A 12,699-nucleotide genomic window follows, 5' to 3' on the forward strand; every position below is an offset into this window, starting at 1 on the left:
AGCAGCTGGAGGCGGTGTTATGGGCGGAATTGGTTTGAGTTTAAAACATTTGCGCACGTGTGGATGGAAGCGAGCTGCGCGATTTGTTGTTGAAGAGCTGAATGATGGGACATTTTTTAGTGGGTCATGCACTTTTGCATGTTGTCATGGGGGCTAAGCTGGACCCTTTTCCCAATTGGGCTTGTTCGGTAACCTGATCTTCAAACCGTCCCTTTTAGGGATGTCTACCTGACCATCGCTGCAGCCTTCGGTGTGTCAGCTGCCCTGGAGGGCACGGGCGTTGCTGCTAAGTTCGCGAATGCCATTATCGCAATCGGCAAGGACGCGGGCGGTACAGGAGCTGCGCTCATCGCTATTTATATTGCGACAGCCCTGCTCTCAGAGCTGCTCACCAACAATGCAGCTGGTGCGATTATGTACCCCATCGCGGCTATTGCTGGTGACGCGTTGAAGATTTCTCCCCGGGACACTTCCATCGCCATCATGCTGGGCGCGTCTGCGGGCTTCGTTAACCCTTTCAGGTAAAATATATCAGATAGAAAAACTTTGTTGCAAATTTAACCTGCCAGTATTGTGCATTTTTTCCAACGGATACGTGCTTAACGAAATGAAAGGACAACGTAACGGAAACGGAACGGAACGAACTTGCTTCAAAACTTAAAAAAAACAAGGTGCTTTCTTAAACAATCTTCTGGATTCTTTATTACAAAAGCCCAGGCGTATGAACAGAGTTGGAGGGGTAAGGTTTTTATCTCTCTTTGCTGCACCATTCGACATGCGACATGCACGCCAGAGGGGTGCAGAGCGGTGGCCCATCCTCGCATTCCTGGAGGGGTGTCGGGCACACATCTTGTCTGTTGATGCATCCTACACCACCACCACCATTTTCGTATCCTTGAACCAGACATTCTCGCATCCTGGTGACTGCATCCCCCCGCCTTGCCATCCTCATCCTTGGTGGTTTAGCGTCAAATTTGCCCTGGCCCTCTGCCATCTTTATCCTCGGGGCCCGGTCCACATTTCTGTCCTACTCTTTCCCATCCGTATCCTGTGCCCGATCCGAACCTCCGCAACATCCCTGACTGCTCTGCAATCTGCTCCGCACGCTCGCCTTTGCTAGTACGTTTGCATCCTTTCCTGTCAGGGCGATCCGTTCTTCGTCCTGTTCGCACGCATCACGCGATCAGGCCGGTATCCTTATCCCTCCCCCCTCTGCCTGCGTGCGTCCAAATCGGCGTGCGTCCAAATCCACTCCCCCGCGCGCGCTCTCGTCAAGCGCTCTTGACCTATTATCCTCTTTTGACCGCCTCTTCCGTCCCTCTCCTCCTCCCCCTTGCCCTCTTTCCCTCCCTCCCTCCCTCGGTGCACAGCTACCAGTGCAATCTGATGGTCTACGCAGCGGGCAACTACAGCGTCAGGGAGTTCGCCATCATTGGAGCGCCGTTCCAGGTGAGGAACGACAACAACAACCGCGAGGCAGCAGAGTCCTTGATCAGTATGACAAGACTGTGTGTGATTCCGCAGGCACGCCAAAAAAATAGTCGGCATCTCTTTCCACACATGTGCTCTTTGTTGTGCTCACTTGTGCTTCAGCAATATTTTTACTCAGCAATATCTAATTTGTGTAGTTTTCCTTTTCCTCCCTTTCTACATTATTCTATTAAAAAGATATATATATATATATATATATATATATATATTGCACCATGCAGGTCTACCTGATGATTGTGGCGGGCTTCATCCTGGTCTATCGGCATCAATGGCACCAAGTTTGGATCGTCTCCTGGATCTGCACCGCCGCTTTTGTAGTCCTGCCAGCGTTGTACCTGCTGCTTCCAAGTCGCATTTTGTTGCGCTTCGAAGCGGCCTTCGAGCGGATTGGGGACGCGCTCAACGTCAAGAAGGCGATCGCGCGCCGTCGCATTCAAAACCAGCGGCATCTGGCTAGCAACAGCTCCAGCAGCAGCTTGGGCAGCCCTAACGGCCGGGCGCTAAGCCTGCCAAAAGTAGCGCCCAATAACACCCAAGGGTAATAATCCTTTTGCGAATTTCCGGTTCGCGAAATGCCTAAGTTGATGTTTGAAACATCAATCATGTTCCCAGCTCTAGCTTTGTATTGGGGACGCAGAACTTAGGAATTAAGGTTAAATGCAATGTGATGCTGTATGCTGGTGTTAATTGTCTTAATCTAACCTGCCGGCGATGATTAGGTGGCGGCTGCCATACGGGAGAGGGAGTGCGCGTCCCCTCATCCTAGGGGATTACACGTGACGGGTCGGGCCGAGGGACATGAGGGGCGGGGAACCACCGCAGACTGAGCGTGGCTAGCTTCAAACTGTGAGAGGAGACCCTTCCCTTGTCTTGTCTTGTCTTGTCTTGAGCGAGGGTGTGATTCACAAGGGCGCGTCTCGCGCCTGGAAATTTGACTGCATATGTGTCTGATATGGCGGGGTGCATGCTCTCGCTCAGAGCCAACCTAAGGGATTCAAGTTTAGGCATGCATGATGAGGAGGGATGTGTGGTTCGGGAGATTTGGTGTTTTTGTTCCGCATCGTTTGTGTGCGGCATGCACGACAGAGCGGCTGCTGGCTGGGTGTGTGTGTGTTTCCTGACTGGCTGGAGAGATGAGATGGTGGAGGGGAGGGTGCTTAGTGGGGGAGGTGCAGTAACGTGATTGAATTAAAGCGACAGTATTGCATAACAATACCAAGCCGGGACAGAGAGCACCAGTAGGGCCGATTGTGTCGTGGTTCTGTGGTGCGGTCCTGTAACTCCATGTACGAATGAAGGTGTTAATAATTTTTTTCATGAGGGAAGGTTTTAAGGTACCTAAGGCTGAAGAAATTTTGCGGGTTGCGCTTTCGGGTTGCGTCTCATGCGCGGTAAGCCGTACGTTGGTTTTTGGTACTGTTGCACGTTGTTGGCAGGCGGTTGTTCGTAAGTAGATCGGTTAGTGAAACTAGTGATTTTTTATGGAATGTTTTCTTACAGGCTAGCTGGTTAATGATTAGCGATTGTGGACCGCTTTTTCGCATGGACCGCTGACAGTTATGTCGCACATTCAGCAGTTGGCCTTTACTGAATAGTTTCTGGAATTTATGTTGTCTGTGTATACAGGCAATATTTATGTATTGGTTGTCGTGTGCAAATTGTTGCACAGGCTGCGACTGGCGTATTTCGGGGCGTGTATGAGGATTTCTCTGAGGCCATGAAGGCCGGAGTCTGACTACGTTGTAGGGGCTATAAAGATTGCGCGTGCACTCCGTTTGGATGGCAATCTTTATTCCGGTCAAAGTAATCTTCCCCAATTGATGCATTAGAACCGCTGTGCAAGGATTAACCGACGACTGCTGGTATAGCGGAAGGCAAAAATGGTGGGATGGCCGGGCATCATTACTGTTATCAGCGTCGCAATCAGCTTCATTGTTATGGCTCTTGATTGGGTGAGTGCTTCTGGCCGGTCGTGTCTGCAGTGTCTGCTGGCGCGTAAAGCCTGCCGGAGAAGAGCGCGATTAACCTTCGTCGTTCAAAGTTGTAAAATGAATTGTATCGATTAAGTTTTGCTCGCTGGTTCTCTTGTGCGCATGTGCTGGGCGGACTCGCTGTTGCATGGCACAGCGATGCCCTTGACTTTCGCTAGCCACATCTGTAACCGTATAATCCCAAGCATCCTAGAAAAGAATGCATTTCTTAACCAGGATCATTAATCTGCAGGTGGGCCCGGATGTAACATTTACGATTCTGCTAGCCTGGCTGACGGCTTTCGATGGAAAGATCATAAAACTGAAAGACGCGGCTGCTGGTTATGGCAACACCGGTCTTCTCACTGTCATCTTCTTATACATGGTGGCGGAAGGCGTCACGCAGACAGGAGGTGTGCGCATCCACCGAATAGGTTTTTCGCGGACTTCTGATTTTGCCTGTTATCGCTTTGTGTAAAGCTTTACCATGTCAGAGCTAGTAGTCATCGGGTTGGGGAGCTAAGCGGGGTGCAAGCGGCCAGAAGACTGAAAATCGTTCAATAATTGCTACAATACACTAATTCACAAGTGCTAATCCGTGTTACTGCTGCACGCTTCACCGCACGTCAGTAGTGTCAGTGAACATAACAACACCGGCATCAAATCCTGGGGGCGAAGGCATGTCCTCCGATTCTAATAAGGCACGGGAAACAGCAAACAGGAAAGAGCTAAGGGCGATCGAAGCTTAACGATAAAATCAGTCCAGTGGGTTCGATCTTGTGCAGAACGAGTCTGATCTGATTGCTGTTTTCTTTTTCTGTTTTATATGTGCTTCCTTCCGAAGCTGTCTTTGCGGTGTGATTGTGGCCCAATGGTTTCAGAAATCTTCCTCCCCAAATTCCATTCACCACGCAGGTCTTGAGCTGATCATGAACTACGTCCTAGGTCGCTCCCGCTCCGTGCACTGGGCCCTGGTTCGCTCCATGTTCCCGGTCATGTTCTTATCCGCATTCCTGAACAACACTCCTTGCGTTACTTTTATGATTCCAAGTAAGTGCTAAAAGCGAAACTCTAAACTGGCACACTTCCAGATGATATTATCGTTCAACCAAGTATTTGTACGGCATTTGTGTGCGCTTTGGCTTTTGCCCTTTGATTTGAACACACAAGTTCAAACAGGACAGACGTCGGAGGGGGGAAGGGTTAGCTGAATGGAACATCTAACCCTAAGTGACGACTTGTGCTAAAAAAAATATGGCTCGGATTCGACTGGATGAGCGAAAATGTTGAGTTTTTTAAATTTCGCCGATGCTTCGTTGACTTCTTGCTGAATTTCTCGAGTTGAGTTATTTGCAAATAGCATTCCACTAAAACTTTGCATGCATATTGTTGTGTAATCTTGTCATGTTTGGAACTCGTGTTCACTTTCCCGCTTCATAGATTCAAATTGTTGAATTATGGCCAAAATATATCACCTAACCTCACGCGCACGCACAACCCCCAAACAAAAAACGCAGTTTTGCTGTCGTGGTCTCGGCGTTGTGGCGTGCCACCCAAGAAACTGCTCATCCCCTTGTCGTACGCTGCCGTACTTGGCGGTACCTGTACGTCCATTGGCACATCGACCAACCTGGTGATCGTCGGAATGCAGGTGCGTGGGCGCGCGTGTGTGTGTGTATGTGGAGGGGGGAAGGGGGGTTCAGGGTGTTTTGAATCCGATTTCGCCACGGCACGTGCCGGAACATGGCTTGTCGACTGAAAGGGGGAGTGGGTGAGAATCACACGGTGCAAAAGGTAAAGGGCCATCGTACAGATAGGAAGCCTTTTATTTCCGTTCCCTCTCCACCTCCTCTTACCCCCCTTTTTTTTCTCCCACTCTCTTTCGGGTGCGTGCCAGTGTGTTTTCCTGTGGTAACCCGAGCCCCCTCCCTCCCCCTCCCCCCTCCCTCCCAATCCTCAGGACAAGCGTTATGCTAAAAAGGATGCTGCGGAGGCCAGATTTGGCATGTTTGACATCGCAGCGTACGGCGTGCCGTACGCGCTATGGGGGGCCTTGTTCATCATCGTGACACAGGTACGGCGGTGTACGGCATGGGTTGTACAGAATGAGACGGGGTGTACGAAGTTGCAGAGGTTTTGATGGTGGGGAAGGTTAGGGAAGACGGCTGCTTGTACGAGCTGGGCTGTACGGCATGTGTTTATTTTCACTGGGAAGGAAAGTAGCTGTCGGCTGGCTCCTCTCTGTCCTCTCGTCGACGGAACTTCCTTTCTTTCCCCTCCCCCCTTCTCTCCCCCTTTCTCTCCCCCCTTCTCTCCCCCCTTCTCTCCCCCTTTGCGCAACACATGTTTTCCCCCCTTTCCCCGTTCCGACTTCCCACATAAAACCCGCTCTGCCGTACTCTCAGCGTTTCCTGCTCCCCGGCAACAGCTCCCGGTACGCTAAGGACCTGCTGCTGGCGCTGCGGGTGCTGCCCAGCTCACCTCTTGTACGGAAGAAGTTGCGGGATTCCCCCGGGTTTCGGAACCAAACCGGATTTAGCATTTCGGCTGTGTGGCGGGATTTTAACGGAAAGAGCCTCATTCGGTGAGTGAGTCAACCCTCTGCGATTGGAACCTGGCCGTCTGGTTTTTGTTTTGTTTTGCGCTCTCTGAAATTCTTTTTTGGACATTATTGACAACCTGCGCTCACTCAACCTGCGCTCACTCATTACCTTTCCTCCGTCGTGCCTGAAAACCCAAATCCGTACAGATCTATAAATCCGGATCTGGTTTTGGAGGCGGGTGACGTGTTGTACGTCGCTGGGGAGTTGGACGTCGTCGAGTACATGGCGGAGGAGTTCGGACTGGGACTGGTGACGCAGGTGTGCGACATACATACATACATGTGTGTGTGTCTTTGAAAGTTTGTATGTATGTATGTGTGAAACAGGGGGGTATATCTTCACCCGTGGCAGCTACCCGGCGAAACCCTGCCTTCCCCGCGGGTATTTCGGGGCACCCTCGTCCAGTCACCCTGGTCAACTTCTCAGTGGATTGCTCAGGTTCCACACCCACCACCACGCGAAAATCGGTGAAATACTGTCTTCTTACTGTTCAGCTGTTTTTGCTCTCCTTGGCGATATTCATGTTCATTCTGCGGATAATGCTACTGTTGATAATGCTGCTGTTTTTCTTCATTATTTTCCATTTTTAATGTTCCTGCTGCTTCCGTACTGTTACTCTGCTTTAGGAAATGGAGCGCGCACTGGAAGCTGACTCAATGTACGGCCAACACCGAGAAGATTCTGAGGCAACGGCTTTCCATCAGACCGGGGCATCGCCGTACAAGAAGCTAATCCAGGTACGGCAAAACACGTCAGGGCCGTACATCGCGGCATAAGTGTACGATGGGTGACTTTTGCTGTGTTGCAATGTAAAGGAACACTCGAAGCGCGACGCACGCACACAACCGCTCACACCATACACATACATACATACATACATACACACCCACACGCCGCAGGTGACTCTACGTGATACTTCCGATTTGGTTGGCCGTGTGGTGGGGGAGGTCACCTGGCAGGGCCGCTTCGGCCTCATTCCCATTGCCATCCAGCGCAGCAGCGGACGAGAGGATAGCCGACTGAGCGATGTCGTACTTGGAACTGGTGATGTGCTCGTCCTGGACACAAGTGAGTGCGTAATGGCGACGTCAGCATAGCAGTTGAAAATTTGAAAAGAGCAGTCAGTGACCGTTGGGCGTTTTTATTGTTTGGTCGTTTTTCGTTTGTTTATTCTGCTTGGCAAATCACCCGAATCCATCCTCATTGCAATATCGTACTACTGTTCCGTACTCGTTGACATTCACCATCGTACATTCCGTCCCGCTCTGATTCCCCTGCTTTGCCAGGGGTATCGATTTCCCGTTGTGGGCCCTTCCCCCCGGGACCTTTCCTCGAACCCTCGTGTGTTTCATTCATTTCGTACAAAGCCCCAGAACCAACCTCCTACTGCTCTCCGAAACCACCCCGCACTCAATACCCTCCAGGCCCCCATTACGATGAGAACCGGGAGGACTTCAAAACTAATTTTCACAAGCTTCGCTACGTCAAGGATGGGGCTGCTAAGGAGTTTATAATCGGTGTGAAGGTACAGGGGAAATCGGGAAATCGGGGCGAGGTTAAAGTTAAGGGTTGTCGTATGTGTGAGGGCGGGATCTGGGGACTTAAGGGTTGTCGAAGGTGTGAGGGTGAGGATGGTACCAGCGAAGAGCATGGTATGTGTAAACCAGGTTAACCAGAGTCTTCTAAACAAGCCCCCCAAGCACGCGAATTGTTTTTTGTGAATTTTGGGGTTTCGTGAATTTTCATGGGATTTGAGATTTTTGGGGGGTGTTTGCCTTTGTGAGAGTGAGCCTGCATTAGCCTCATGACGAATTGCACAGGGTTTTGAGCAAGGCGTTGTGGCTCACTATTTTATTCCCCACCCAACCCCCGGATACACCTCCTGGTTCACACGCAAACGCACGCATCGCCACGGCAGGTCAAGAAGAGTAGCGAGGTGGTTGGCAAGACAGTGTCGGCTGCCGGTCTCCGCGGCATTCCCGGTCTGTACGTCTTGTCCGTCGACCGTGCGGATGGAAGCAGCGTGGAGGCCAACGATTACCTGTACAAGATCCAGCCGGTACGGATGTGTACGGACGTGTACGGATGTGTACGGACAAAGGAATGCAGACGCCAAGGCACTCGGGTTTTTTCCCGCCCTACTTTCTGCACCTTTCCACTCCTTTTCAAAATATCTGTTCCGCTACATTTCTGCCACGAAATCTCTTGCGAAACGGCCACCTTCCAAATATTCACCGCCGAAATGGCCACCTCCTACCCCCCCACACATCGCGCCCCGAAATGGCCACCTCCTACCCCCCCCGCATCGGCGCCCCTCGCATCGCGCCCTGCAAAAACCCTACTGCTCCCACCCTAGCTCACACACCTCGCGTCTCCGAAAAAACCTGCAACATCTTGAACAACGGCAATGACAAGAACCCTCGCTTGCTCTCTCACCCCCTACCATATCACCCTCTAACGCCCCCCAATCTCCCCCCGCTCATTTTTCACCAAACGATTTCAGGACGACATTATTTGGATTGCTGCCGAGGTGGCTGCCGTTGGCTTTTTGTCCAAGTTCCCTGGCCTGGAGCTCGTACAGCAGGAGCAGGTGGACAAGACGGGGACCTCCATCCTGTACAGGCATCTCGTGCAGGCAGCCGTGTCGCACAAGGGACCGCTGGTGGGAAATACCGTACGCGACATGCGCTTCCGCTCGGCATACAATGCTGCAGTCGTTGCCGTACACAGGTATGTACGGCGTTCATACGTCAGCCTCGACAAGTGTTGTCGTAATTCTGGACCTTCCTCTTATCCACCATCCAAATCCTGAACTGTTGCATTTCCCCTCCCCCTCGCACCCCCGCACCACCTCCTCTCCCCCAATGTGTACGACGTGCAGGGAGGGTGTGCGTGTTCCCCTCAAGGTCCAGGACATTGTGCTCCAGGGAGGAGATGTACTGCTGCTCAGCTGCTCGACTAGGTGGACTGAGGAGCACAAACACGACAAGGCGTTCGTACTGCTGCAGGTGTGCAAGACGAGGGGGATTTGGCTGGGCAACAAGTGACCCCCTTGGTCCTCTCACGTATTGTTTGCTCGCCATGTCTTTCTAATCTTGCCACCTTGTCCCTATCGCCAAATCGTTTATTCCCCTGCTTTTTTTGGTTCGCAGGCTGTTCCCGACAGCTCTCCGCCCAAGCGCCGCTCCATGATCATCGGCGTGCTGCTTTTGCTCGGCATGGTTCTGACCCAGATTGTGGGAGGTCTTATGGACCGCGAGTTAATTCACCTCTGGCCCGTTGCCGTGCTCACTGCCGCGCTCATGCTCATCACGGGATGCATGAACGCAGACCAAGCGAGAAAGTCCATCATGTGGTAAGCTGCGTTGATCTACGCATCTATAGCCTAGGGAGATGTATCCTTGTTGTTGTTGTTGTTGTTGTTGTTGTTGATGGGGTGTTACACTGTGGGCGGCTCGCCCGATAAAGGACGAGCACCGGGGGCCCTGACCGGGCCGAAACACAGCGCAGGGATGGGCGCGCGGCTCTACGTCCGTCTGTTCCTCCGCGCGCACCTCGATCCCTCACTCACGCCAACCGGGACACTCTCCCAGCCCCTGGCTAGGCAACACAGCGGCGCAGAAGACTGCGAACCGATCTATGCAAGAACCGCACGAAAGGCGCCACTTCGCCTGGCCTGCCTATTCACGCGCTCTCGTCCCTCTTGACCGCCAAAACAAGAACAAAAAGAAAACACCACCGGGGACAGGGGCTCTACTCGGGGGCCTCCTCTACACACTCAAAGACCAGGGCCCCACGCAGCCAGCAAGGCAAGAGATACACGGAGGACCACGGGCCTGAGACGACACACCACAAAATCCGAATACGGATGCACAGAGAAGACCAACACAAAGCGAGTACTCGCACACTGGTCCTCGAAGGCCAGCTGTTCAACTACCACGAGCAACGAGCAACGAACACTTCCCGAGGGTGGCCACCACTACCTCGCCGGTCCACTCACAAACGAGGCGAAACTGGTCCGCACGTCAGTCTCCTCCTGGGGGTTGCGGGCTCTCGGATGCAGCCCAGCGCGAGACACAGCAAAAACACCTATAGCCACGGGGGGGATGACAAGCCAGCACGGCGCCCCCCTATAAAGCCCGGAAAAGGCACGGCTCACAGACGCCGCCTGCTCCCGCTTACCACACCGAAATCCCTCCCCTCCTGACCCTGACCAGCCGGGACCAGCAACACCTGTTCTCCACCTCCAAACCCCTCTCCTCCACCGCTTTCCCACCTCCTCTCCACTCCCACAAGCCACCTACGTCTTCTCTACTCTGATGCCAGACAGCACAGAACCCATTCCCCTCACCCCGACGGGCCCCAATTCCCGGGGAGAGGGCAACCACACGAGTACACAAAACACACACAGCCCGGGTCCTCAACTCCCCCTGCTAGACCACGCTCAGGGTACTGCCCTCTCGCCCAGCCCTCCAACTGCCCAGGGCCTCCCTGCTCTCCTCGCTCCCTCACCTATCCCTACTCCTGGCTCTCTCACCCCCTCCCTCACTCTCCCTGCTCCCTTTCCGGTAAGACCTCGATCCGACTCTATCTCGGCTATTTAGGCCGTGATTTCCACCAGTGCTGCGCACCGCATCCGTTCCTCCACGACCGCCAGGATGGGGTGCTGCGGCCCGACTCTGTCCCAGCCGTGTCTGGGGGTCTCCAGCATTGCGAACGAGCGCAAACGCGCCCAGAAGTCTGCCACCGCCCGGGCGCGTGCACGGGCCAGTGGCGAGGCTCCTGTTGCGCCCGCCGTTGCTGCTGCTGCCACCGCCTCGCCCCCTCCCGCCCCTGCTTCCTGCGTTGGCCCATCATCCACTGGGGTGTTTAGGGTGGGTCCTTCTTGCTGCATTGCACCTCCCGCCGGGGTGAAGAAATCTGTGATGGCCCGCTGGCGGGATCTCTGCTGCTGGGGCTGCCCCATCATCTGTCGCTGTTGCTGTCGCTGCTGCTGCTGCTGTCCCGCCGTTGCTGTCCCCCCCATCCGTCCCTGTCGCCGGGTTGCTGCTCGGAGGCAGCACCTGCCGACTTCCATGGCGGATAGCGCCGCTAGGGCGATCACATCCCAAGGGCCCTGCTCACACCCGGGTGGCGCTTGGGCAAGCCAGAGCTGCTGCCGGGTGGTGGTGGCCCCTACTGTTGTCTGAGTGTGTGGCAGGTGCCTGTCGATCTGCTCCCGTACGGCATGTGCGACTGGACATTCCCAGAAATGGTGCAGACGCGGTGGGCAGGGTCGGCCGGCGGCGCCCCCATAGGTCCCACACCCGCATGGCTCAGTGGGCACCCGGGCTAGGTGCGTGTTGCCAGGTAGGGGTACGCCATCCACGGCGAGACGCCACATGGTCTCCTTGTTCTCATTCTCCCAGCGCACCCCATGCCATAAACGTGCCAGGGTTGCCTGAAAGCGGCTAACCTCGGCAGAATTGTCAGGCTGGGCCTGGGCCTCGGGCGTGTTCAGGGCCTCATGCACGAAGTCGATCATCAGGCGTATTCGCCGCTCGTCCACATGCCCGTTCTGTAGCTGTGTCGCTAGACTGACCGTTAGGCGGCGGAGCGGCACAGCGTCCGTCGCCCCAGGGAGGCGCCACCCCAGGCGCCCGATGATCATAGCCATCACTTGTGCGCAGTCTGGCAGTGCCGCTGCTGGTGCTGGTGGCTGCTGCTGGGGCCCCTCCTCCTCCACTTGTTGTTGCTGTCGCAGCCTGATCTCCACCGCGTGTGCTGCCGCCAGCCAGGTCGGGCTGATGTCGCTGTGCAGGGCTCCAAGAGCTGCAAGGGCGGCATCCTTGTCCTGCAGCTGGGCGGGGTCTGTGGCTGGGTCGAGGTGCTCACGGGCCCACGAATGCCAGGCTGCTCCCTGGAGGGTGGTGGCTTGGCTAGTGTTTACCGCTTCCCACACCCGTACCAGGTCCCCCACCGTGCGCAGTTTCCTGCATGGTGTCAGTGCTGCGTGGTATGCTGGTCGACGGCTGGGGCCCTCGGTGCTTGCAGCATTGATCGCATTGGGCAGCAGTGGGTTGCCCCACAGCGCCGCCGCCCAGCACCAATCACCGGGTTCCAGAGGGGTTCTGCCAATGTCCTCCAAAGGCGGTAAGTGACCCAGTGCCCCCACGATCCGGCTGATGTCTGCGGGAAGGTCGCTGCTGCCGAGCCACGGTCCCGTGGCCCGGGCGGTTGTCAGAGCCCAAGGCTGGAGTGCAGGGTGGGTGAGCTCCAGGTAGGCGGACAGCGTGCGTACCCAGGGGTGTAGGCCCCGGGCCTCACTGTTGGTTGCCGCTGCCACCTCCTCGTCCCCGCCTGCTCCCCCAGTTACTTCCCCTCCCGCACCCCTACCTTCACAACCTGCCGCCGGTAGTGCCTGTGCAATGAATCGCACGGCCCAGACTGCGTGGCGAGCGTGGATGTGCTGTCGGAGCGGCAGCAGGCCGAAACCCCCGGTTGACGGATGGCCTACTAAAAGGCTGCCGGGTACACCTGTGAGACGCTGGCCTGGGTCTTCTGGGCCCTGTTGCCGGTCGACCAGGCGGGCCGTCAGCCGCTCGATGTGGTCCAGAGTGCTGTCTGGAGGGGGTCCGCCATGTTCCATGTGCCAG

General features: G+C 55.0%; 2 protein-coding genes across 2 annotated transcripts in view; both read left to right on the plus strand.

Annotated features, from left to right (window-relative positions):
• The window catches only part of VOLCADRAFT_100805 (uncharacterized protein), a gene marked incomplete at both ends in the record, with an annotated part of 7,808 nt that extends 5,775 nt beyond the window's left edge, over positions 1-2,033 (plus strand). Inside the window, 3 exons of the mRNA XM_002959319.1 lie at positions 245-521; positions 1,371-1,449; positions 1,713-2,033. Coding sequence (XP_002959365.1) covers positions 245-521; positions 1,371-1,449; positions 1,713-2,033 — 677 coding nt within the window. The remainder of the gene's footprint in view (positions 1-244; positions 522-1,370; positions 1,450-1,712) is intronic.
• A 1,648-nt stretch (positions 2,034-3,681) lies between these two features.
• VOLCADRAFT_70819 (uncharacterized protein) overlaps positions 3,682-12,699 on the plus strand; it is a gene marked incomplete at both ends in the record, with an annotated part of 15,209 nt that continues 6,191 nt past the window's right edge. Inside the window, 8 exons of the mRNA XM_002959320.1 lie at positions 3,682-3,874; positions 4,377-4,511; positions 4,979-5,100; positions 5,422-5,516; positions 7,898-8,123; positions 8,568-8,798; positions 8,950-9,072; positions 9,217-9,419. Of these exons, the coding sequence (XP_002959366.1) occupies positions 3,682-3,874; positions 4,377-4,511; positions 4,979-5,100; positions 5,422-5,516; positions 7,898-8,123; positions 8,568-8,798; positions 8,950-9,072; positions 9,217-9,419 (1,328 nt within the window). The remainder of the gene's footprint in view (positions 3,875-4,376; positions 4,512-4,978; positions 5,101-5,421; positions 5,517-7,897; positions 8,124-8,567; positions 8,799-8,949; positions 9,073-9,216; positions 9,420-12,699) is intronic.

Source organism: Volvox carteri (assembly GCF_000143455.1).
Source record: "Volvox carteri f. nagariensis unplaced genomic scaffold VOLCAscaffold_160, whole genome shotgun sequence".
In the NCBI taxonomy this organism is placed as follows: Eukaryota; Viridiplantae; Chlorophyta; class Chlorophyceae; order Chlamydomonadales; family Volvocaceae; genus Volvox; species Volvox carteri.